This window comes from Carcharodon carcharias, chromosome 16, assembly GCF_017639515.1.
Source record: "Carcharodon carcharias isolate sCarCar2 chromosome 16, sCarCar2.pri, whole genome shotgun sequence".
NCBI lineage: Eukaryota > Metazoa > Chordata > Chondrichthyes > Lamniformes > Lamnidae > Carcharodon > Carcharodon carcharias.
In genome coordinates this window covers 99,971,171-99,998,356 of record NC_054482.1, presented here as the reverse complement: position 1 = coordinate 99,998,356, position 27,186 = coordinate 99,971,171, and the positions used below count along the sequence as shown (strand labels likewise).

General features: G+C 43.6%; 1 protein-coding gene across 1 annotated transcript in view; it reads right to left on the bottom strand.

Moving 5' to 3' along the window:
- The window catches only part of abca4b (ATP-binding cassette, sub-family A (ABC1), member 4b), a 124,659-nt gene that overhangs the window by 64,155 nt on the left and 33,318 nt on the right, over window positions 1-27,186 (bottom strand). Inside the window, exons 15-25 of the mRNA XM_041208269.1 lie at window positions 25,263-25,484; window positions 22,552-22,756; window positions 18,805-18,891; window positions 18,414-18,440; window positions 17,172-17,349; window positions 15,329-15,460; window positions 14,261-14,400; window positions 11,984-12,121; window positions 4,112-4,305; window positions 3,222-3,309; window positions 1,124-1,329 (exon numbers count right to left, since the gene is read on the bottom strand). Of these exons, the coding sequence (XP_041064203.1) occupies window positions 1,124-1,329; window positions 3,222-3,309; window positions 4,112-4,305; window positions 11,984-12,121; window positions 14,261-14,400; window positions 15,329-15,460; window positions 17,172-17,349; window positions 18,414-18,440; window positions 18,805-18,891; window positions 22,552-22,756; window positions 25,263-25,484 (1,617 nt within the window). The remainder of the gene's footprint in view (window positions 1-1,123; window positions 1,330-3,221; window positions 3,310-4,111; window positions 4,306-11,983; window positions 12,122-14,260; window positions 14,401-15,328; window positions 15,461-17,171; window positions 17,350-18,413; window positions 18,441-18,804; window positions 18,892-22,551; window positions 22,757-25,262; window positions 25,485-27,186) is intronic.

Sequence of the window (27,186 nt, the reverse complement as noted above, 5' to 3'; positions counted from 1 at the left end):
GGCCTTGGGATTTTCCTTAATCCTGGTTGCCAGTGACTTTTCATGACACCTTTTAGCCCTCCTGACTCCTTGCTTAAGTTTCTTCCTACTTTCTTTGTATTCTCCATGGGCTTCATCTGTTCCCAGCCTTCTAGACCTTACGAATGCTTCCCTTTTCTTTTTGTCTAAGTCTTGTTGGCAGGATGGTTAGGGGAGGGTGCAGTGGTGGTTTGGGCACCCCATTCTCAATGGAGATCCCCCCCCCCACCACAACAAGGTAGTTCCTCCCAGCTACGCCCACCCCACTCACTGCGTTTCCTCATTCCACTGGGAGAATCTAGGCTTAGGGGGTCACTGTTTAAAAATAAGGGGTCGCCCATTTAAAACAGGGATGAGGAGAAATCTTTTCACTCAGAGGGTTGTGAGTCTTTGGAACTCTCTTCCTGACAAGGCGGTGGAAGCAGAGTCTTTGAATATTTTTAAGGCAGAGGTGGATAGATTCTTGGTAAGAAAGGGGGTTATCAGGGGTAGGCGGGATGCAGGTTGGAGGTTACTATCAGATCAGCCATGATCTTATTAAATGGTGGAGCAGGCTCGAGGGGCCGAATGGCCTACTCCTGCTCCTCGTTCATATGTTCCTGACCTGAAGAACCTGACCCCCTTGCTGCTGCCTGCCAGTCTGGCCCTGGCTGTAACTTCAACTTACCTTTAAGTCCGGGCCCATGGCAGCTCCTCCTTGAGGACTGCCTACTGCCGGGACAGGAGGGCTGTCAGCCAATCAAGTGGAAGCCCCATAACATCTCAACGGCCGTTAAGATGGCTGTGGGCGACCCAGCCAAGCAGGGGTGGGCTTTGGGCAAAAGGCAGGAAAGTGGAGTTGACGATTATCAGGTTACCCATGATCCCATTGAATGGTGGAGCAGACTCGATGGGCCGAATGGCCTATTTCTGCTCCTATGTCTTGTGGTACTTACCGTCACCTCCAAATAAAATTCCAGCAAGCATAATTTCAGGGCCTTCGAGTTTCGTTGCAATACTGTATTTAATAGACATCTTTTACAATTTCTAGTGAGAATTGTTTCAAGTCAGCTTTCAAGGAATCGATAAAAAGAAGTTTCTTGCGATAGGTAAGGATCAGCCTTACCTCCTCCAGCGATGTGTCAGACACACCAAAGCTGCTGAGGCCTAGATCTTGGAGGGTCTCTTCGATTTCCCGGAACAGGCTGGCGTAGGCCCGATGTTTGAAGTCTTTACTGGGCAGCAAGTAGTAAAGCTCTTGGCCAACATTTTCTATCAGCTTGGCCTCAGGAACATGATGGTGGATGAGACTTGTCAATGCGTCCACATCACCTGTATGAGAGAAACCGCAATGAAGGCCACAGTAAGAGGCCATAGACTGCCATTTACTGCAAGTTTACTAGAATCACTGTCATCTTCATATCAACAGGACAATCCATTCTCATTGATGATCCAGATTTAAAGCGCACTGGATTTCTCACTATAGTCAGCACCTTGGGTATGATGCTTATTACTTATAACAGGGGTCAAAACATGTGTCTAGAAATGACTATTTGCAATATTAATAAACAAAACGGTTTCCGCCATGGCTCCTATTTTTAGTGCTTTCGCCCCTGAGTCAGAAAGTTCTGAACTCCCGTCCAGCTCTAGGGCTTGACACCACAGCGCAGCACTGAGGGAGTGCAGCACTGTCAGAGGCTCCGCCACTTTTTGGATGAGATGTTAAGCTGAGATCCCTTCTGCCCGCTCTTTAAAAAAAAAGCTGAGGAGGTGACCTAATCGAGGCCTTTAAAACGATGAAAGGTTTTGATAGACTGGATAGAGCGAGAACGTTTCCTCTTATGGGGAAGAGGATAACTAAATGCCATCAATATAAGATAGTCACTGAGAATTCCAGTAGGGAATTCAGAAGGAACTTCCTCACCCAGAGTGATGAGAATGTGGAACTCACTGCCGTGGAACAGAATGTTATTCGGTTGAAGCGAATAATATAGATGCATTTAAGAGGAAATTAGACAAGCATATGGAGGAGAAGGGAATAGGTGGTTATAGCAGTAGATTTAGATGAGAAAAGATGGGAGGAGGCTCGAATGGAGCATAAACACTGCATGAATTGGTTGGATTGAATGGCCTGTTTCTGTGCTGTATATCTTAAGTATATAGAAGAGTTCCCATGACACAATTTCAAAGAAGGGATGGGAAATTCTCCCCAATGTCCTAACCAATATTTATTCCTCAATCAACATCACCAAACAAAACAGATTATCCAGCCATTGCAATGATGCTGCTTATGGGATCTTGCTGTGCACAAACTGGCTGCCACTTTTCCTACATTACAACAGTGACTACACTTCAAAAATACCTCATTTACTGTAAGGCGCTCTGGGAGGTCCTATAGTTATGAAGGGTGCTATATAAATGCAAGCCTTTCTTTCTTATTAAATGACATCCTGTAACGCATGTGATTTAATCCAAGTGTTTATGCTTTTAATTTGAATGGGTTAAAATCTGTTAAAATAGCAGATAGAATAACATTATAAGAATAGGAATGCATTGAGCCTTTGCGCACTAATATTGCAGAGAGTTATTTCTGGACTATCATTGATGTCACAGACTGGATGGCTAAAAGTGGAGGCTAATGCTTAGTGAGCGAGAAACAATGAGAGGGATACTTCCACACTTTACAAAGTGATGTGAGCTCCCATTGAATCAGCCTTATGTAAACTGTTGTGCTGCATTTGCCAACCCAAGCATGCTTCCTGTTGGCTGGCCCTGCAGAACTAACATTTGGAACACTGTCAAACAGCTCCTCTTCCTGTCAACGCACACAACACTGAAAATACAACTTATAATTGCGGAGGGGGGGGGGGCGCGAGGAAATAACAAAGATGCAGAGTGGGATAAATTTGAACAAGTGACGTAATAAAAGTGTCACTAGGTTATTGCATGCTGGCCGTGCGCCATCATTTCCTGCCCAGTGTCATTTCTTGAAACATAAACAGATGAGGGAACACAAATGCTTGAGAACCTTTAACAAACCTTTCAGTGTGTTGACCAGTGTTTTGGGCTTGTCCAGTAAAGATCTAGAGAAGATCCAAAGCGACCCAAAAATGAGGTCTATTCAGCCCCCACACGGCAGGGAGAAAAGATCAGATGAACAAGCATGGAATTGAGCAGTGCCAACCTATCACTGATAAATGCAAGGCAGAAAATGCAAACCTTACCATCTAATTCTTCTTCTGGCAGAGTCTCATCAATAGGGAAACAGTTGGAGCAGGAGCAGGAGCAGCCTGATCCACAGGTACACGTCAGCTGTGATGGGTTTGTGGGCAAAAGAAAAGCACAGATCAGTTAAACTGAACACCATGAGCAGCAAAGATCATTCACTCCACTAGCTTGCGTCTGTGTGGGAGAAACCCTTTGATCCTTTTAAATTCTGCTCCTGACCCCATTTCCCCAAAAGTTATATTGTTTTTGCGGAAGTGCTTCCTCCATGTGTTCGTTTGTCATTTCCTGCTTTGTGTGAGGCTGTTTAAAGGAATGTTATTCCTGTAGAAAATGGGCTGTGTGAGGCAGTGGGTTAGAGTTCACTCCAAGAAGTTGAGTTGCTGTGGCAATTTGCACTTTTACATGCATGTAGTAGCCTGGGGGTGATGGATAGTGATGGCTGAGCCTCCAACCTTCTTTCTATCACATGGCTGACCAGGAGTCTCTCCCACTTTTACTGCCTGGCATTGGCTTGTGTTAGAAGGATCTGCAGGCTGATACTCAATCTATTTGCTCATGTTATGAGCTCACCTGCCTTGGCTATCAAGTCCTGGAGTGGGAATTGAACCTGGGGCTTACTAGCTCAGAGACAAGAACGCTACCCACTGCACCACAAGACTTCCCCAATGGGAAGTGAATACCTTGCTAATATCGACTAGGAAAAGAGCGAAGGTAACTCATTTCAGTTGCCTTGTAGATCAAAGGTGAAGGCAGATTCTCAATGGTTTGTTCATTAATGGGGCCTATGATCTGATTTTACAACTGAAGAACCTTTAGAGCAGTTTCTACACTGATACAGAGTAGGTAATCTGCCCTGTATGTCCCTGTATGTAAGGCATTAACTTACTGAGGCATTTTGTTTCCTTCGTTTTGCTTTCTTCATCCTGCGAACCAGGGTAAGATAGAAACCAGAGCCAAAGCAATTCTTGAGAAACAAGGAGGAGCCACAACACTGCAGCTTTCCCTGAGAAATTATTGCGATCCTGTCACCGAGAAGATCTGCTTCATCCATGTGATGAGTGGAGAGGATGATGGTTCTCCCTAAGTGTGAGAACATGAGAACTTATCATCACCAGCTCTGAAGAAGAGATATACAGACTTGAAATCTTAACTCTGTCTTTCTCTCCATAGGTGCTGTTAGACCTGCTGAGCTTTTCCAGTATTTTTTTTTCAGATTTCCAGCATCCGCAGTATTTTGCTTTTATCATCTTTCTTGGTTTGTTATTTAGAGTCAATGCTGTCCACTAGAGGGAGCCGTCATATCAGCCAAGGGCTTTGTTGAGCTAGATTTGGTTTTGATCGTGTTTTGTTTGCTTGTAAAATCACATTATTTCTTTTCTGGAATGAATTTGTTCGATCGTTTCTAAACCAAAGTGAATGAATGTAACCCAAGGCTTTCAATCTGAGGGAGATTTTAGAATCAAATGCAGAAGGCTGGAAGCACAATCAAATTTGCTGGGGGTACAGGGACTCCTTCAGGCCTTGGGTTGTCATAAACCTCCCTATTTATCCTGTATGATATAAAGTATTTGATTGCTCCTTGGTATAAGTGTTCATTCACATTAAAAAAGGTAGATGATTGTCAGGAATAAGGATAGCTTGGAAGGTCTGGTATCAGCATGTTCTGCCCTGGGGCTCTTTGGCTATGATTTAGTTTCAAAAGTCCTTACACACTCTGTTACTAATTGTGACTGAACAACCCATGTTCCAGCTGAGAAACTGCGCTGTCCTGACTCTGCGTGCACGTTTCAGCCCAAGCTTGGCTGTGCGAAGCAACTAAAAAGCAGCATCTGCTCACAGCAAGCTGCAGGAGAGGCACTCTCTGGATCTCTCTCAATCTGGAGGTGTGACATAGGAATATAAATATCTCCTCTCCGGAAGGGAACATCTTTCAAAATCTTTTCTAGCGGTGTTCACAGGAGAAGAATGCTCCTTTATACTCCCACTTGCCCCCAGCCATAAGGTTTGTTTAATAAGAGTCAAGACTTCATGTATAAAGGGTGCAGGTCAAACCTAACTGGCTCATACAGGTTTAGCTAACATCAGCAATAAGTTACTGCATCCTTAGCTCTTTGCAATGTGAATACCAACCTGGTCCCCTCCTCGCATGACCTCACAGTGCACATAATGAAGGAGGTCTCACTCTTGAAACAGTATGTTCTGGATCACGTTTTGTTTAACTTACTGAACGTGTCATTATCGCATGATTTCAGATCCATGGGAGGATCCGGCTTCTCTCTGTTACTTTATACATTTCTGAAACACAAGGGGTTTTTGGACCGAGCACTCAGAGAAATTGAGAAACATTGGCTGGAATGCCCCCGCTTTGGAATGTCCCCTCCACGGGATAACAACTGAGGTTCTGAAAAATAATCTTCAAAAATTGTTGTGGCACTTGGATGTAAGTTACTTGACTTCAGCCTGGAGTTCAAGTTCAGAATCAACCTTTTGAAATTTGTCCTTGGGTGATTTTTAAAAAAAAACTCACCAGTAAGTGGCACATCAGATCATCGATTGTGCTCGCCACTGAAATCCTGGGAAGAATTTTCCAGTCTGGTCCCGCTCGCCGACTGGTAAAATGAGGTAAATGGGCGGGTGTCCTGATGTCACCGCGCGTCATTTAGATTGTCAGCTCGGTGGGCATGCAGCCGAGTCAGCTGCGCACCCGCCGAACTGTCAAAGGCTTATTAAGGCCATTAAGAAAGTAATTAAGTTGGTTAAGAACGCTGCCCGTCCAACATTAAGGTTGGCGGGGGGGGCAGGCAAAGAGCCCAGGCGGCCTTCGCATTTTTCATGAAACCTCATCCACGGGCAGGACGAGGTTTCGTGAAGGGTTTATTAATTAAATAAAGCTTTTTCAAAAAAATTAATGGACGTGTCCCAGCTCATGTGACAGCTTCACATGAGGGGACAGGCCCTTAAAATTTTTTTTTTTTTCCTTTATTAAATTTTTCAGAGCTTAAGCTAATCTCCCTGAGGCAGCTCTGTGCCCTCTGGGGGGGGGGGGGGGTGGGGGTTTCTGTGCACGAAAGAGCACAGGCCCTGACTCGGGGAATCCCCACCCCCTCCCCCTCCCCCACCCCCACCCCCACCCCCACCCGCCCAGGGAACGCTCAGCACTTTCTGGGTGTGCGTCACACTGGCTGGGCCTGAATCGGCCTGCCCATGTAAAATGGCGGCGCGCACCCGTTTGTTGGGGGTGGGGGTGGAAACGGCGATCAGGTTCATGCTCGTTTCCACCCACCCCCCCCCCACACAACAACCCCCCCCCCCCACCCCCCCACCCCCCCCCACCCCCCCCAACCTACCTCCACCCCCCTCTCTCCAACAGGGGGGGAAAATTCAGCCCAATATTCTAACCTTAAACTGCAAAACTCCCGTTGGAATCTTGTGTGCCCGCTGGTGGCATGGAAGGGCATTTTCTTGGTCTGGGTGGTGGCCCCCACTGCCTTCCCATCTCCACCAGGATTAGGTTCTGTGCGGGCAAAGCTCACATCGACCTCTCTGCCCTGCCCACTGAGGCCCTTAGAAAAGCCAATTAATGACCACTTACGGGCCTCATCCCGCTGCCACTGGGATTAACCCAGCAGTGGTCGGGCCTGCCAACATGCGGCCTACACGGCAGGTGAAGCTGTGCGGCTGCCTGTCACCTCAACGGTGGAAGGGGTGGGTGGCGGTGGAAGGGGTAGGTGGGGCCTCCTTTCATCAAAGGTAATCGGTGCCTGGTTGAGGGAATGGACATAAGGGGGGGTGTGGGCACTAAGAGCTGTCCCTCTCCCCGTGATCCCCCATCCCCTGTAGCATGGGTCATGGGCCCTCCTCAACCCTGGGAGTCCAGTGGTGAGGAGGCGGGGGGGGGGGGGGGGGGGGGGGGTGGGTGCGGGAGAGTTGTCCTTTCAGCAGAAGCCACAGCCTCCTCAGTCGTGCAGCTTAGCGCAAAAGCCACCGACCTTTGACTGGCCCAGCAGCCCTTGGTAGAAGGAATCCACCTCCAGGGTGCTGATTCCAGGGGAAGGCCTGTTGGTGGCCTTGCCACTTGCCTGGTTGGCTTGTGCTGGCAAAAAGAAGCACCGTGGGTCTCTAGCCAGCAGGCAAGACCCCTGAACCCCACAAGATTCTGCCCAGCCGTTCACATTACTGCGGCTGTGGTGCCCAACTTTCCCCAGAATCAACAGGCAGCAGGAAAATAACCAATAAAACTGGGTACTGGTGAAAACTGGAGTTCCATTTTAAGACCAGTCACTTTCCAAGTTTTACTGGTTTTTCCTGCTGGGGCCAGGAGCCTTTACCGGGGAAGAACACCGTCGAAATTCCCTGGCAAGCTCTCTTGGGCTGCATTAAGAATGCGCAAAAGCAGCAACAGATTATGACTTACTGAAGCCTCAAATAAAAAAAAAATTAAAATACCTTTTCCTGCTTAAATAGTAGGAATAGTACAAATTTGCACACCAGAAACAGGAATCCAGACCCGATGAGGTTCATTCATTTTAACCATACATTGGAAAACCAGCTATTTTTCTGTCAGATTTTCATGTTTCAGAATTATCGGGTGACCTCCTAAACCACTAGTTCATACTTAAGGAGATGGTCATCGTGTGGGTTTGTTTGGAGAGGCACAGGAGCCAGATTCTCCATGTGGGTATGAACAGAAAAGGCAAGTTTCACGGTAGAGAAAGGAAGTACACAGCTGCCAAGACATTTTAGACTGAAGGGAAACCAGTCAGATGCAAGAGTGAAGATTTACTCTGACAACCAAAGGTGCTTACATAAAATCAGTTGGGTGGTGCTAACCATACTGTTCAAATTCCCTACATGCGCTCCGGGTGTGTGAAGTTCCATACCAGCAGTGTAAGTTGGAGGAGACTACCATTTTATGTACTGTTGCGTGTCCTCAGTTTTCATCACGTCACCAGTGGTGATTGAGTCTTCAACAGCCTTAGCCCTAAGCTCTGGAATGCCTACCCTAAAACCCCCTTGCATCTCTCGCTCTCTCTCCTCTAAGACTCTCGTTAAAACCTATCTCTTTGACCAACTTCCTGTCACCCGCCTTAACATTTCCTTATGTGGCAGTGTCAAATTTTGTTTACTAGCAGCTTGAAATGCCCTGGGACTTTTTAGTACATTAAAGGTACTATATAAATTGTATGTTGCTGCTGTTGTAGCAGAGTCCAACATTATAGATATTGTAGAGGCTGACATTATATACATTGTTCAATTCATATAAAATATATAAATATACAGTATGATCCAACATCATATTTTGGAGTTTAACATTATATATATATTGCAGAGTCCAACATCATATATATTGTAGAATCCAACACTATACATAGCAGTGTCTGTCATTATCAATATTGTTGATCTGACATTATGAGGGGTGGATTTGGTTCTGGTGGGAGGTTAAAAAGCTAAAAGTCTAAAATAGGAATCAGACCGACTCCTGGGAGTAGATCGGTTGCCTGCTTCATTTTAACAGTGGTTCTATTTTTAACCACAGTCTAGCTGGTTTCCCAGGTCTCTGGAACCTGGCAAGTGAGAGGAAGCTAAAAAAAGGGTTGAACCCTACAGCACTCCTTATGGGCCAGGAGGAGCAGGAGTGTTTCCTTCAGGCACAGGCTTATCAGTAACAGAAACTAGTTCTGATGAAGAGTCATACAGACTCGAAACGTTAACTCTCTTCCTCTCCACAGATGCTGTCAGACCTGCGGAGTTTTTCCAGCTATTTTCGTTTTTGTTTCAGATTTCCAGCATTCGCAGTATTTTGCTTTTAAGCTTATCAGTAAACTCGCCACCCCAACTATGATCTGTCCCCTCCCTCCACCACCCCTTCCACTGTGGTAAGACACTCCGATCCCCTACTGACCAGCATCTGCTCCCCTGACCACCATCTCCGCCTATGCCACCTCTGCGTTCAGACCACCATCTGCCACCCTCCCACAATGGACCCAACCCTACCAGTCCACATGATCTATCACCTTCTCCAACCTCATCACACCCCCTAACCACACCCCGCCCTCCCTCCATTCCCCATTGCCCCTACCATATCTACTTGCTCTCACTTGGCTGTAGCCTCTTGTTGTAGGCTGTCCCACCCAGCAGCGATACAAACCTGTCAGCCAGGCTGACCGTCGACAGGAAACCAACAGAAAAGCATCTCACACACTTTAGCTACCCGCGCTGGTCTAGAATGCTGCTCAACAACCACACGAGGAAGAGGTAGGTTGACTCTAATACAGGGTGGAAAGTCCTGAAGCTTTAGCTGTACCTGTGCCTGTATGACCTGACCTTATTGTACAATGTGGGGTCAGCTCATTAACATAGTTTACAAGTCGTCCCAGCAGAGGAAGCATCAGTTTTTTATGGTCATCATACTGCTTGGGCAGGGTCACCCAAGTAAAAAGTGTCAAAGTATAAGTCCTCCGGAATTGTGAATGGCACAGGTGCTGAGAGACAGCACTGCTGCTCATTATGAGGCTTCAGCCTCATTTAAATGAATGTGGGGCTCCTGCTCTCCTGTTGCTGAGTAAAGTTATATTATGTGCAGATTCGAGCTCTGAGCTCCAGCAGCGCTGGCCTGGTACTGTGCCAACAGCAATGGATAAAATCGCAAGCTAGCACCTGATACACATCAGTACAGCAGCGACTGGATAATATCTTATATAGACCTCTCCAAACATGTCTGGTTCACTGAAACCCTAGGCAAACTCCTGCAGATTTTCTTTCAGAACCCAGAAAACAAAGCCAAGCTCTGGATTCTGCTCAAATAAAATCAAATTACTGTGAATGCTGGAAATCTGAAATAAAAACGGTCATCAACCTGAAACATTAACCTTGTTTGTCTCTCCACTGGTGCTGCCTGATCTGCTGGATGTTTTTGACCATCTGTTGTTTTTATTTCTGAATCCTATTCTATAATGGTCCCATTGTGTAAAAGCAGATTACCGTGTGTTCCAGCACAAGTGCTCTCCTGTTGCTGAGTAAAGTGATATTATAGATGTGATTACAGCCACATCTGAACAGACAGCAAGATCGGGCACATTGGGCTAGCGTTAGAAGTGATAACTTGGCACAGCTGCTGCAGCAATCTCTACATTTCAGTCATTTATCAACTCCTAATCTCCAGAAACATAGAGTGGAGTTTTACTGTGGTGGGATGTTATGGTCCCACCAAAGTCAATGGACTTCTGAATGGCTTGCCGCATTTTATCGCACCGCTGTGCCCCGCCCCACCCCACCATGCCCCGCCCTGCCCCACCATGCCATGTCCCATCGTGCCCCGCCCCTCTGTGCCCCTCCCCGCCATGACCCGCCCTGCTGCGCCACGCCTCACCATGCCTGGCCCCGCCCCTCCCTGTCAGGCCCTGCCCCTCCCTGTCAGGCCCTGCCCCTCCCTGTCAGGCCCCCCCCCTCCCTGCCAGGCCCCGCCCCTCCCCACCATGCCCCACCCTGCCACGATGGGGCTGTAAAATTCCACTGATAATTTGCGTGTGGGTCAGGCAGGTGACAGTTTTTCACTTTCCACAAATCCCTTGACTTTGTGTGACCTTCTTCATTGCTAATCAGCTGATCACAGCCACCCATGTGTGGGGGAGATGGCAGGCTAGCGGCAATGTCACTGGATTGGTAATCCAGGGGCCCAGGCTAACGCTCTGGGGACACAGGTTCAAATCCCAACACTGTAGCTGGTTTAACTGGGACAATTATCATCGACTGCTGTAAAAACCCATCAGATTCATTAATGTCCTTCAAGGAGGGGAAATCTGCCATCCTTACCTGGTCTGGCCTACATGTGACTTCAGACCCACATCTGAAATGGCCAATCAAGGCACTCAGTTCAAGGTCATTAGGGATGGGCAACAAGTGTTGGCCTTGCCATGAAAAAATAAAGGAAAAAAAGAATTGGGGACATGCACTGAAGAGATTGTCAGTGCAGTGTTCCTCTCTGGATAGTTTAATTGTGAGTAATGTAATCAATCACTAGTGCTATGAAGACTTGATTCATATCAAGTCCATTTAACAGTCTAATTCAATGATATGTAATTCTAATACAATTTCCTGTATAAATAGTATCCGCCTATTACCAACCTTTACGTTCAAGCTTCTTTTCTGAAGATGCTGATTTGCACTGCATTATGACTACATGGGCTATCACAGCCTCTAGAGTTTGGTCTAAATCTTTTCAATGAGAGCCTGGGCGGTAAGTGTTCGCAAGATGCTGGGCCACGAGGAATATGGTGTTCCAGTCTGATTCTGTCTAATGTCTGATGCCAGCACACGTGTGCACATTTTTCTGCGGGAGTCTCTTGCTGTTGATTGGGAGCTGAGTTTTTACTTTCCTAGTACCAAGGACTTGGGGCTAACTTAATCTGAAACCAGCCACCTCCGCACAGATCTGAGATAATATGAAACTTTCTGACTCAGCCCTATAATGAGTTGATGTATTTGCCTAGTGAGCTACTAGGGGCCACTTTACCTAGTGGTACAGTCAGTTCTGTTAGAGAAATTTGGTAAATTTGATAAACACAGCCGGGGCTGAGAGTAATTGTAGTTAATGTGATTAATGTGTCTCTTATCCTAATATATTTATTAATTTGTAACTTTCTGGAAGAATAATTATTGTATTTCATAAGCAGGATACAACATAAACAGATTTAATGGTAATTTAGTCAAATGCATTAGACTTTATTTTCTAGCCTGAGCCTTGGGGAGCACACTATACCTGAGCGGTATTTGAGTAAAAGGTCCCAGATGGATCGTCTGGAATAAGGGTCTACTCCAGATGTTGGTTCATCCAAAACGATCACTTTAGCTGCTCCAATGAATGCTAAAGCTACCGATAGTTTGCGCTGCATTCCGCCTGTGCAGAAAGGACAGAACCTCATTTATCATAGAAACAACTTCAAATGTCTTTATTGTATTAATTCCTTGAGTTGTAAAATCTAATAGTGCTTAGCACATAGAATCATCAATCCGTTACACATTCAGTTATTATCATACAATGGTTACAGCAGTGAAGGAGGCCATTTGTCCCATCATATCACAGCGGATGACACAAAGATTGGCCAGGTGGTTAACAGTGAGGTCGAGTGTCTTGGGCTACAGGAAGGTATAGACAGGATGGTCAAACGGGCAGATAAGTGGCAGACGGAATTTAACCCTGAAAAGTGTGAGGTGATACACTTTGGAAGGAGTAATTTGACAAGGAAGTATTCAATGAACAGCATGACAAAGGGACCTTGGCATTTGTGTCCATAGATCTCTGAAGGTGGAGGGGCATGTTAGTGGGTGGTGAAAAAGGCATACGGGACACTTGCCTTTATCAATCATAGTTTACAAAAATAGGGAGGTCATGTTGGAGTTGCATAGAACATTAGTGAGGCCACAGCTGGAGTACTGTGTGCAGTTCTGGTGGCCATATTATAGGAAGGATGTGATTGCACTGGAGGGGGTGCAGAGGAGATTCACCAGGATGTTGCCTGGGATGAAACATTTAAGTTATGAAGAGAGGTTGGATAGACTTGGGTTGTTTTCGTTGAAGCAGAGAAGACTGAGCGGCGACCTGATCGAGGTGTACAAGATTATGAGGGGCATGGACAGGGTGGATAGGGACCAACTGTTCCCCTTAGTTGAAGGGTCAGTCACGAGGGGACACAAGTTCAAGGTGAGGGGTAGGAGGTTTATGGAACCTTTTTACCCAGAGGGTGGTGATGGTCTGGAATGCGCTGCCTGGGAGGGTGGTGGAGGCGGGTTGCCTCACATCCTTTAAAAAGTACCTGGATGAGCATTGGCACGTCATAACATTCAAGGCTATGGGCCAAGTGCTGGTAAATGGGATTAGGTAGGTAGGTCAAGTGTTTCTCGTATGTCGGTGCAGGCTCGATGGGCCAAAGGGCCTCTTCTGCACTGTGTGATTCTGTGATGTCTGTGCTGGCTCTCTGAAAGAGCAAGTAAGCTAATCTCACTCCCCTGCCCTTTCCACATAGCCTTGAAATGTTTTCCTGTCAGCTGCTTATCCAATCCCCTTTTAAAAGCCAGGAATGAACCTGCCTCCGCCATCCTTGCAGCCAATGCATTCCAGACCCTAACCTCTCACTACATAGAAAAATTTTATTAATGATAACGTTAGAATTTCTGTAAAAAAAGGGATATGCTGTTGAAGCTTTTTGTCTTGTAGCCATCAGGTCAGAATCGCAAGGTTGACAAATCTCAAAGGGATCAACAATTTATATTGCATGAGTAGAGGGTGCTGATTGGTTGGCAAGTGGACTTTGATTGATAAAGGCCTTCTCTTCTCATGCAACCCTTTGAGCTTTGGTATTCTTCTGATTCTGTCCTGCAAGTACAAGACAAAAAGCTTCAACAGCTTATCCCTTTCCTCAGCAATACTCAAGGTCTTTACTTCCAAGGGACTAACAATAACTTCAAAAATATATTGTATAATGCAACCATAATCCACAAAGATCCAAGATGCACATGATGTCAACACTATCCACATACATCATGACAGGCCAGAATATACTCAGATTTATTCAATATGACCGAAAGGCATTTGAAGAGAACATTTTGGAGTGAAATCAGGAATCGTGTTTTCACACGAAAGGTATTGGAAATCTGGAACTCTTCCTCAAAAGGCTGTGAAAGTTGGGTCAACTTACATTTTCAAAACTGAGATTGGTAGGTTTTTTTAAATCAGGCAACGGTATTGAGGGATTATGAAGCAAAGATGGATTAAATTAAGTCAATGCAGATAAGAAAAACTTTTGATAGCACCTTTCACTGCCCCATTATCCCATAGCATTTTACACCAACAAAGTGCTTTTTGAAGTGAAGTCATTGTTGTATGTGCCAGTTATTGCAAACTGTCACAAACAGCAATAAGATAATGAACAGATAATCTGGTGGAATTAAATGGCAGAATAGGGCTAAATGGGACGGTCCATCTACCTATGTGATTAATATCATTTAGCTGAGGTTTGTTTGATTGTTTTGAGATTACCTGATAAATTTTGAGCCAGCTCATCTCTCTTGTGAGGAAGTCCAACCTCATCCAACATTATTTCTGTCTGCTTCTCTGCCTCTTCTACTGTCTGGCCTCTTAGCTGAGTATAAAATAAGATATGTTCTGCCACTGTTAAGCTACGAGAAAGATAAAGATAAAATCAGATTACTCTGCTTGCGATTTCCTTCAAACTGTAGACCAAAGATCAATGTTCTAATCTTACTCCGGGAGAGACACAACCTTCCCCAGGTCAACATTCCGAGCATTCTCTGATCAGTTCACAGGCTCACCCTGACAGTTGACCAGATTCTCAGGCTGATACAATAGGCTTATCTTGATGGATGCTACAGCTCTGGCCAGTGCTGGAACCTTCCTCAGCATCATTCCACAGGCCCTGGGCAGTGTAGCAGATACTGTAAGCGGCAACCAACATTAAATATTTCCCTGGACAGATACCAGGCCTGAAGAAAGCCCTTGCATTCCACAATGCACCATTTTTTTTGGCAGGATAATTTGAGAGATTTCTTATGGAGAATAACATATCTCTCAAAAAATAAAGGTCTGTTGGAGCCTGGTCCAAGCATATGGGCCAATTTCAGTTTGGATTTTTTGTGTGGTCCTAAGCCCCAGCGTCAGCTGTAACTTGCATCAATTTACAAAGGAATGAACCCTTTCACAGCAAACAAAGCATTTAACAAAAGTGCAACATGTTGTTAATCAACACCCACTAGGTGAAGCGATTCACTTACTGTGGCTTAGTGTTCAACTCTATTTGTAACCTAATAGTCATTAGAGTTTGAACTGAACTGCATCTATTTATAGTTTGTATCAGCCATTCAAAATATTAGAGCAAACTTTCACACAGGCTATTCAGAATAAAGCAAAATTAGCAATAGTATTTTTTTAACAACCTTTGCCGCATGGATCCAAAAACCTAACTCCTTTTGTTTGATCACAACCTCACCTTTTCACCATTTATTTCCATTCCCTCTTTGCCCAGAAACCCATGAAACTGCCTTTACTGCTCCTAGCCAGGTTCATTAGAATGGATGCCTTCATGCTTACTTGTTAAATAAAATGTTGTGCTGGGGACACATGCCAATGTCCTGTCGAATTGCATCAATGTCTGAGCGGATATCTTTGCCATTAATGACTGCAGTACCAGATGTGGGTGGAAACAGCCCAATCAACATGGACCTGTTGAATACACAGGAAAAGCACATGAAAACCACTAATAGTAGATTCTAAAGATTCCACATGATGCCCAAGCTCAGCTTTACTTTTGAATATTGAAAAGTAAGCAGTACCCCTGAAAAAGGTGTTACACATCTCTAAGAGATGAGAATTACACAATTTTGATCAAATTCAATTGTTATTAAAGGGAACTTGAACTTCATAACAAATTAATTAATCCTAAGGCATGATTTATTTACACAGTCAGCTATCATGCATACAACAGTTGCTGCTTCTTTCTGTAGGAATTAAGTTTGCATCGATACAATACTTATTCTTTGCAGATTTTTTCCCTCCCAGAATAAACTCACTCCATCTACTATCTGCAAGTCAAGCTCAGTATGGCCTACTCCTGTTCCTATGTTTCTGGACATCAGTGCACAGTTACGAGTTACTTTCAATCTCTTCAAGGTGTGCCTGACTGAGGTAAAGTACTTTTTGTGAAGCTGTTTCATTTCCATTAGTTGATTGTATGTCAACAATTTTAAGGAGAACTGTGCATCTATCTTTCCCCTAACTGTTTCTCTGTTGGTCTCCAAATCTCCGATTCTTTCTGTCACCCTTTCTGCCTGGCCTTTTATTTATACATTGGAGAATGGCGCAATTGGTGCCTTTATTATCCATTTCCTACATTACAACCAGGACTACACTTCAAGAAGTATTTCATTGGCTGTAAATTGCTTTGCCATGATCTGAGGTTGTGAAAGGCACATTTACATCTGTATGTATTTGTTAGGGTTTGGAATTCCTGTAAAGAATCTAATTATTACAATAGCTAATGCTATTTCTATGATCATGAGGTCAAAGATATAGCAAGTGCAGTGCTAGACTCTAGTTAATATTTATCTTATGATAGTCTTTGCACTAGATTTATTGGAAAACCGGAAATACTTCACCCATTTTGGACAAACTGCAGCTTGTGATTCATATCGCAACACGCTCAAGCTTATTTCCTTTATTATCTTTTGATACATGATCCAATCTGGCAAATGTGCAAGCAAGAGATTAAGGAAATAAGGAATTTTCCTGCTGCTGGTTTCTGGGATTTGGTTCAGGATAACACAGTTCCACAATAACATGATTGTGAGGAGTTGTTGCTGTATTTTGATGCCAGTTGGATCTGTATGAGAGCTAAGACCAGGCAGCAGTACCGCTGAGGTGCAGTGTGTTTCCAAGGCTCTCTACCATGGTTTGACTAACAGCAGCTATTATTCCAGTTCAGTGAACTGCCACGTGTGTTACTTTGAGGTTGAATGGTTAACTTTCCACAGTTCACCTAACAGTGGTGTGATATATAGTGACTTCACAAATCGTATACAGTGAAGACTTAAGGCAGTGGGTGCTGGCTACAGAACCACAAGATTTAAATGAATGAAACTGAATTCCTTCCAATAACCCATAAAATAAATCTTTCACCTGTAACAGCAAATATCTAAATTTTATGTTTGAACTTTCAACATGGACCTGCTCATTAACATTTGATTTGAATGGTAGTTGCTCACAAAAGGTTTTCTAAAGTACCCCAGTGTAGAGCAATTATTTTCAATATATAGATAGCTGCCATGCATGTTGTTCTTGTGCTGGGACCTAAAATGAACTGCATGAACACGCCTTATCCTTTTCCAACTGGCTAATGATTATTTCGTCGTTGTGCCGGAGGAATGTGAACTCTTACATTGTTGTTGTCTTTCCAGCTCCATTGTGACCCAAAAAGGAAGTGATCTGCCCTTCAAAGAAGTTAATGCTCAGTCCATCCACAGCTGGCTTGTGCCCCTCTCCAAAAGTCTTCACTAGGTTCTGAATAGACACTCCCAGTGTCAGACTTGACGGCTCCTTCTCGTAGAAGGGGTTTCCTGCCATTGCCTCTGTCACTGCCAACAGATAACAGCAAACAGAAATAGTCAGCGTTTCAACGTCTGGGAAAGAGAATTGGGAATGGGGAACAAAGTTCAACTGAAAATGTTACTGTCCTGATTTAAACATTACCTGGGTTGATCTTTTCTTGTTGCTCTTTCTCTTTCTTCTCCTTCTCTTGCCTTTCTTTCTCTTGCCTTTCCTTCTCGAGTCTCTGCTTCTTAAGTCTCTCTTTCTCAAGTCTCTCTTTCTCTTGTTTTTCCTTTTCCAACCTCTCCTTCTCCTGCATTTCTTTCTCTTTTAGTTTACAAATTTTCTTGCTGTCCTTTGGTTTGTCATTAGCTGGGGGCTGTGTTGCTGATTTCTCTGCAGCTTGTTCTGTCCGTTTGTTCACTTGTTCTCCAGGTTGCTCTGTTACTTTGTCTTTTGGTTTGTCTTCTGTTTTCTCTTCTGTTCCTTTCTCATCTTTTGCACTCTCTTTGACTTCCTTTTTGTCTTGTCAAAGGTAAAAAACAAGGTAAAGCATGCTAACTTTAGATCTTGAGTATGAAAGGGTGACTTATACTCAAAGAATTTAACTCTTATTTAGTCAGTCCACAATTACAGTATTTAAAAAGAAAATCCTTCACTCAAAATATATCTAAGGGCAATTATTTCGTACTAAATAGATTGAGAATGCTGATCATATGGTCAACTTAATGTTTGTTTTTCCCAATTTTCTTCCTCTCTCTTCTGAAGGTAGTTACTCCTGCTAGGGTACTTTGAGTATAGATCATTCGACCACACAAAATGTTTTCATCCTCAATGGAGGCGCCACTGGATATCAAGAGGGAGGAGGATAGGTTTGAATTTTTTTTGTAAATTGTGTCCTTAGCTAGATCATCCAAACATCGTTATAATCAAGAAAAGCTGTAATTCTATTGTACACATGCTCATTCAAGTCCCAGTTAAACTATATGTTTGATAATAGCTTAGAACCATGTTTTGCAGTACATCATCAAAACTGCACTATTATACTGCCAGCCAGCAGAATTTAGCAGTTTGACATTGGAAAGGAAATCACCTGAAAGATTATCTTGTTCCATTAAAGCTGTCCATTGCAGTGTAAATGTAGCCAGCGGTGAAATGACATCCAACGCTTCAAACTTCAAATTTGACAAGCACTTAGACAGCTTGCCTTGCCTTCTTTAAGTCTCCAATAATAATGGGAAAGGGCAAACTACCTCGTCACTGTTAGTTAGAGACTACTGGGCTACATTTAACTCTGCTTTCACCAACTCAGAAGTGAAGTGAGCTGGCAATATAATCACAGGCTTCCCATTCTAACTCAGAGATATTCCTGTAAACTACACCAGCACAGTTAGAGAGCAACAGAATCGGTAATGCAGGGAATTTTGACAATGTAAAAAATGTTATTCTGTTTGCTCAGGTCCCTAATTTATATATGAACTCACCATCTGTGATAGGTTGTGACTTTTCAGCACCAAACCAGTACGAGGGCTGTAGTGGAAAATACCATGGAGAGGGTATTCCATATTGACCTATATGCATGGGAAAGAACAACATAAAGAAGCATGATTAACTGGGTGAATGTTACTTCTGATTCATGATTTTGATGGGGCAGAAGGAAAAATGTATTCATCCAGGCTGTTCTCTCCTGTCCTGACAGTGTGGACACTTGCTGACCATTACCAAGTGACCTCTGTAGGTGAATATGTACATAGTCTGAGCATATCACCAAACTCCATAATCAAATAGCCTGACATGTACTCACACCTGCAGTGCCCACCTGGCTGAAGTACTGGAGAGAGGATGGTAATTGTTTCACCTATAATTCTAGCATTGCATTTTCTGTCTTATCTGTTTTTTCTTACCTGTTTTGCCTTTGTTTATAGGGTGGGGGGAGTTGGGACAAGGTTGGCAATGGTCATCATGTGCCAGTGACATTGTAAACATACTGGGCTCTGATGGCTATTGCTAGCAAGATTGCAAACAAATATCACAAAGATTAAGCACAGGCTGAAGGAGGCCATTCAGCCTGTCCAGCCTATCCTTCCACAAAAGCCCCCATTACAGAATGCTTTTGCAACTTTGTTAGAAATGACAAGCCTACCATTCATTCTGATAGGACTGTAATGTCACTAATGTAGAGACAAGAGAAAATCTTCAATTTGGGCTGGTTCTCTTTAGAACATGAATATTGGAGTCAGAGAAAGTTATTTTTTCACAATCCGCTTCACCTTTGACTTTACTCAGCCTGTTGAATCTCTCAGAAAGTGCTTCCTCAACTTTTTTTTCCTGCCCCTCCAGAGGTATGTATCCAGTCTTCAATCCTTTATTATTCTTCCTTGACTGTTTTCCCTCTTTGCCATGACATTCCAAAGGTCCCTGCAGCTCAAGAATCATCATGTTCCATGTTGTATTGGATCAACTCCATCTGTAATTATACTCATAACCTGCAATCCTGTTTGCAAGCTGATATTCATCTGGCTTATTTTAAGTGTTAATTAACACCAGATTACCGTCTTTATGTTCTACATATCCATTAGATTGTAAAGAGGAGGGGTGACTTTTGAAGCTGCTAAAACTTTAGCGTTTTTATGCTTCAGGAGTGGAGCTTTGCTTTTGAGAGCTACATGCCATTCTGTAAACCAGCCAAAGCTTGGCAAGTCAATAAGACCATTGATTCAGGTCTAAAAATGTTGTGTTGGATCAAGGAAACCAATTTCTTTAAAGCCAATGCAAGGAAGCAGTCCCCAGGATAATAGAATAGAAACATAATAGAAATCAACGGTTTGAAAGAGATCACCTCTCAATTCGCAGTGTTGAGAGGGTAGAGAGTCCAATGGAGATTGCTTTTATTTCAGTTTGCCAGCATCCACAGCATTTTGCTTTTATATTATAATGGAGGTTGCCTGCCTGAAATAGAATTTCGAAAAATAAAAATAACATGAGGATATAAAAAATAGGAGCTGGAGTAGATCATTTGGCCCCTCGAGCTCACTCCATCATTCAACAAGATTATAGCTGATCTTCTACCTCAATTTGACTTTCCCACACTATCCCCATATCCATTAATTCTCTTAGGCCAACATTTTCCGTTCATCGGAGGGGGCGGGGGGGGGGGGGGTGCGTGGGGAAGAGCGGGAGCGGGTGCCAGCAGACGGGCCTCCGATTGGCGCCCCCAGTTGAGGGCGCACAGCCATTTTAAGTGGGTGGGCCAATTAAGGCCCACCCAACGTGACATGTGCCAGGAAACACCAAGCACTCCCTGTGCGGGTGTGGGGGGATTCCCTCAGTCTTGGGCAAAAGAGCGCACAGATCTCCCTGAGGCAAAGTGCTGCCTCAGCGAGATCGTCTCCGATGTAAAACTTGAAATAAAGAGGTTTGAAAAATTTCCCAGTCCTTTCCCCTCATGTGACACTGCCCAATAGTCCCCAAAAATCAATCTACCTCTGTATTGAATATATTCAATGACTGAACATCCACAGCTCTCTGGGATGAAGAGATCCAAGGATTCACAAACCTTTGAGTCAAGAAATTTCTTCTCCTCCCAAACCCAATTCACGATCCCCTTATCCTGAGACTGCTATAGTATAACGGGTTAACAGATGGGATAAGCTAATATATGACATAGATGATGATGTATTACTGACACCAGTTAGTACATGTGTTAGACTCTTGAAAGAGAAGTTGGAACACCATGCCCAGGAGCAACATTCCTACTCTGTAACGTCTTTAAATGTTGCACCAATAAACAAGTGTTAAGCAGATACCCAGAATATGACTATAATTTGTCTATTAACCAAGTACTACACCTAGAGTCCACAGATAAGAAGGACCATCTCAGAACAACTGTGATGCGTGTTCTAGATTGCCCAGCCAGTGGAAATATTTGCTCACTATGTACCCTGTCAAAACCCTTAAGAATTCAATATTTTCAATTAGACCATCTCTCTTCTAAACTTCAGGGAATATAGGTCTAGTCGGCTCAAGTTCTCCTCATAGGACATTTTCCTCATCCAATGTGTTTGTACTCAGTCCATACATCTACATTATCCATTTGATTCAAAATGTTGAAATCATAGATCATGACCAGAATTTTTCACTGATTGGGTGGGCATGCGCCTGACTCGAATGAGCGTAAAATGACACACGATGATGTCGGGCAAGCATCCCGATATCATCACGCACTTGTGCGATATTTCAGTCAGCAGGCGGGCGCAGGAGTCTGCAGTGCGCCCGCTGATAATTAACGAGCCTATTAAAGCCATTAAGGTACCAACTGAATTAATTTTTTGCTGCCTGTCCATCCTTATGGTTGGCAGGGCAGACGAAAAGGCCAAGCGGCCTTTGGATTTTTTAGGAAGCCTCGTCCACAGGCGGGATGAGGTTTCCAATGGCAACTAAAAATTAAATAAAAATTTTCACATATCATTCAGAACATTTCCCTGCTCATGTGACAGAGCCACATGAGGGGGCATGTTTTTTAAAATTTTTTATTTTTCATTTTTTAAATCTTCAGCTCCCTGAGGCAGCTCTGAGCTTCAGGGAGCTCTCATTGTGCACACTCGCGCGCATATGCAAACTTGCACGCTCGCCCTCCTCCCACCCTGACCCAGGCAGTGCTGAGTGCTGCAGCATGCGTTTCATACTGGGTGGACCTTAATCGGCCAGCCAGTGTGAAACCGCAGTCGGGGCCTGATCGCGGGTGGTGGTCGCTTTCACGGCCGCTCCTGCTCACCCCCGCCGAGCCCTCCCGACGAGGGCAAAATCCTGGCCCATGTCTCCACACTGAGACAGGCTCTGTTGTGGGCACAACAAAGGAGCACTTGAGATCCAAATTTAATTCGAGCCCTGGCTGATTATCAAGTTTGTTCCAAATTGCATTATTGCAATAAAAAGCAAATGACAAGGAAACAATGAGCAGACTGCTAACTTTTGGAGGCAAATTCTCTAAAGAAGCCAATATAATGAAATCGTCCATCATGTCACTGCAATCAAGCTGTTGAACCTGGCAGTGACTGTAATTCCTTGCATGATTTAAATATAAATTTACATTTTGCTGAAGAAAATGTCAGAGTGAGAGGTCCATGAAGTAATATTTGTTTACAGGCCATCATTATTAGAAACACTTGAGACTTCTGGAAAAAAATAATCTTTTAAGGATACATCCTCCACTTAATCTCTTGTCAGCATACCTGGGAACACAGCATCAAGATACCAGGCAAGTACTCCATACAAAAAGGCATCAAACAGCATCATCTTGATGGAGAGCAGCATATTATACTCGTCTCCCTCAACAGGGCTGGTACGGATATTGTCCCACTGAAGTCCCAGTCCCTGCTCCTCATAACGGGATAGGTATTCAGTGCCAAAGCCAAATGCCACCGGAGACAACAAGCTCTGAAATTTGAAGAAGGAAACAGAAGATTCAGTAACGGTCTCATCACAATTCTCTTTAACTTCCAACAAGGTGTTATAACTTGAACTATGGTGGAGGCTTTTGCTGTTCTGTTTCTGGTCTTTTAAATCAAATCACAGTACATTATGGCTTTGATGAGGACGACACTTTCAAGCACCATTACTCTGATTCTCTCTGCACATCCAGCAGTGAAGAATGTTACCAGCTGGTCTTATGATTGGCTCATTTTCTGTTACTCTCACCAACATTACTTGAATGCCAAGAGCTGTGACTACCCTCAGCAAGAATGAAAGAACCTGGATTTATGTTGAGCCTTTTACGACCACTGAGCATCCCAAAGCATTTTACAGCCAATTAGTTACTTCTGAAATGTAGCTACTGTTGTAATGCATCCAATTTGCAAATAGCAAGGTCCCACAAGTGTCAGTGTGCTACTATCCAGATAATCTTTCTTTCTTGGTGTGGGTTGATGGATAATGTTGGTCAGGACACCAGGAGAGAATTCCCTGTCCTTCTTTGAAATAGTGACAGGCAAACTTTTACATCGAGCTGAGAGGGTGGATAGGGACCTCGATTTAATGTTTCAGATGATAGAACTGCCCTCCTTCACCACTGTACTGGAGTGTCAGCCTTGATTTCGTGCCCAAATCTCTGGAGTGGGGATGGAAACCACAACGTTCTGCCTCAAAGACCATGATGGTTATAGTAACAACAGCAACATCTTGCATTTATATAGCACCTTTAATTTTGTAAAACACCCCAAAGCACTTCACGCAGGTGATTAGTATAAGGATATCTGGCATAGCTAGGGTTAATGTGGAACCGGGAAACAGTAACGTCAACAGTGTGACGTAAGGAAACACATGACCTAAGACCTGTCAGTTATGGACTGGACAGAAACCTGTGTAGATGCAAGCATGGAGTTAGCTCATAGCTTGTGTTATACCTTGTATATTACATAATTATGTGTTATCAATAAACACTTAATGTTCAGCCATACAAGACTCAGAACCTCTTCATGAGACTTACTGAACATACAACATACAACAATTATCAGATAAAAAACTGACACTGAGTCACACAGGGAGGTATTAAGACAGATGACCAAATGCTTGAACAAAAAGGTAGGTTTAAAGGAGTGTCTTAAAGGAGGAAAGACAGGTGGAGAAGTTTAGGGAAGGAGTTCCAAAGTGGTTGAAGGTATGGCTGCCAAAGGCAGAGTGGTTAAAATCTGGGATGTTCTTCAGAATGCAATTGGCAGATGTCTCAAAGACCAGTCGGGTTGGAGGAGGTTACAGAGATAGGGAGGGGCAAGGCCATACAGGGATTAGAAAACAAGGATGAGAATTTAAAATCAAGGTGTTGTGAGACCAGGAGCCAATGTAAGTCAGTGGGCACAGAGGTGATAGATAAATGGGGATGTGGTGCAGATTAGGACACAGGCAGTAGAGTTTTGGATGACCTCAAGTTTATCTAATGTGGAAGGTGGGAAACCAGCCAGGAGAGTATTGGAAGGGTCAAGTCTACAGTAACAAAGGCGTGGATAAGGGTTTAAGCAGCAGAAGAGCTGAGACATGGGCGGATCCAGAGGTATTGAAGAGGTAGAAGTAGGTGGTCTTGTTGATGGAGCGGATGTGTGTTCACAAGCTCATCTTCTGATACAACACAAAGATTGTGAATAGTCTGGCTCAGCTTCAGACAGTTGCCAGGGAGATGGGTGGAGTCAGTAGCTAGGATGCTGCGTTTGTAGTGGGGATTTAAGATGATGACTTCAGTCAATATTTAGCTGCAGGAAATTTCTGCTCACCCATTTCTGGATGTCGAACATGCAGTGTTACAAATCAGAGACAGTTGAGGGACTCAGAGAAGTGGTAGTAAGGTGGATCTCGGTGTCGTCAACATATGTAAGAAACTTGGCATTGTGTTTATGGATAACATCACTGAGGGGCAATATATAGATGAGAAATAGAAATGGGGTCAAGGATAGATCCTTGTGAAACTCCAGAGGTAATGCTGTGCGAACAGGAACAGAAGTCATTGCAAGTAGTTCTTTGGCTACCACTAAATAACTAAGTATGCAAACTTTTATGAGAGTGGACAGGGACCTTGGTTTAATGTTTCAAATGAAAGATGGCACTTCTGACAGAGCACCCCACCTTCACCACTGTACTGGAGTGTCAGCCCAGATTTTGAGCCCAAATCTCTGGAGTGGGGCTTGAACCCACAATGTTCTGCCTCAGAGACCATTATAGCCATGACATACTTTACACATTATTGGTACGACTGGAGTGACGTAGAGGTTAGAACAGCAAATTTGGAGCATTTTCCAGGCGTACAACACAAGTTCACCTCCTTGACGGCTTTAAAATCTTATAAATGGACACTCTCATATATCTTTTATGTCTGTATCTTGAATGTATTTGTGCCTGAATGTGTACCAGTGTTGAATAATTCAAAGGGTTAAACATTTGAATCCATTAAACTTACCGCTGCCAATTTAATGTTTGTGGTCATACGGTCCTGCCACGCGAAGCAGAGAATGTGAGGCAGATAGAGGGTGAAGTAAATTATCCCACTGCAAGCAGCTGCCAGGTTGGCCTTGGAGAAGAATACGCTCAACAGGAAACACTGCATAATGGTGGCCACAGTAAACACCAGGAGAAATGCAAAGAGAAGGAAAGAGTTGCTGTAGTGAAGAACATTTCCTCTCTGTAAAGGAGAAAGAGACGCATGACTAAAGTTGTAGAGGATAATCGGTGAGTTGGACGAACTCCTAGAGGTTGTAAGAAAGATCAAGTCACAGCAGCAAACATTTGGAGGTTGGCCAAAGTCAAGTACCTTGATAATAATGCATTTTACATAGGCCTGGTTTGGAGACATTTTAAATAAATGCACAAAAGATAGGTGATAAAATCAAATCTAGATTCATGATATCAATGGTGCTAATTAAGCTCCGAAATCAATTATGAATTTTTAAATGTAGGATAATGATTGGATAAAACTTGATCCATGTAATTAATAACAACATGGTATGAAATACTTTTGAGAGCTGAGAGCTGGATCAAACTACAATATTCTCTGTTAAATATGTTAACAGAAGCTAGGCACATATGGCTATTTTCTTGTTCAACTTTCACCTTTTGCATCCATTAGCAAGGAGGACTTATTTTTAAAATCCAATGAGCCCAGGTCACCTGAGGAAATGGACAATGAAATGGTCAAATGGTTAAACCTACCTGTGTCAATTCCAATTCCAATGAAATGCTCCAACTAAGGGTCACCATGGCAGCAGTGTCATCTCAGGGTTGGAAGATTGTGGGCTCAAACTCAACTCAGATGTTGAGCATATAATCTAATACTAAGTACTCTGTGTAGGATTGAGGGAGCGCTGCATTGTTTCAGTTGAGACATTAAACCAAGGGCATAACTACCTGTTCTCAAGGGATGTGAAAGATTCCATGCTGTTACTCAAAGAAGAGCAAGAAGCCCAACAGCAACATGCACAAAAAGACATTATTTAATCTACTGCTTGCAGATCCTTGCAAGATGATAGCTGTGTTTGCCTACAGAGCACTTCAAAAGTAATTCAATGTCTGTGAAGTGCTTTAAGGCTTCCTGTAAACGTTAAGATGTTCTATATAAGTGCAACATCATTGGTTGAAATATTAATTTCTTGTGAACAGCTGCTAAGCTTTCCTGAAGCCCTAAAACACTTCTAAACAAAATTACGGGAGATAGAAAGCTGCTCAAATAAGATGACTGTACAAGCCAGTGTCCCACAATGTAACGGCTACCCCTGTAAATCAAATATTCCTCTGCCCTGTTTTGACCATTTCCCATTTTAGTAATATTCTCATTGTTTGGTGCTCCTTTTTCTAATTTTTGCATTTGAAACGAACAAACAGTATTAACAAAGAAAAGTAAGTTCAAAGAAGTGCAATTTTTGCCTTAACTTGAGTGTCTCCATCTCCAATTCTACCCTATCCCTCCCCCCACCGCACCACTGCCAATGTATCCCTTGATATTGATTTCCAACAAAGTGCATCAGCGTCCACTTCAAATCACATTCCACATCCAGTGATAATTCCATCACGTTACAGCATCAAAACAAAAACTGACAGTCAAATGTAGAAAGGCCCAAGTAAAATGAGCTTAGACAAATATAGCAGCCACTGGTTGAGGTAATCTCTCATATTGCCATCATTTGGTGAGAATTTTGGTGTCAAAGCAGAAAAAGAGCTAAGCAAAATCAAGCTCCCAAATAACAGAAACCTTGCAGTAACATTGTGACAAAGGAGTGCAGCTGGTTACTACTGTACTCGGTCACCAGCTTTATTCATGTATTCAACTTGTCCATGCCTGTTGTTGTCTGAGGGCGAACGCTAAATGTTTAGATTGTATTGATATCTGA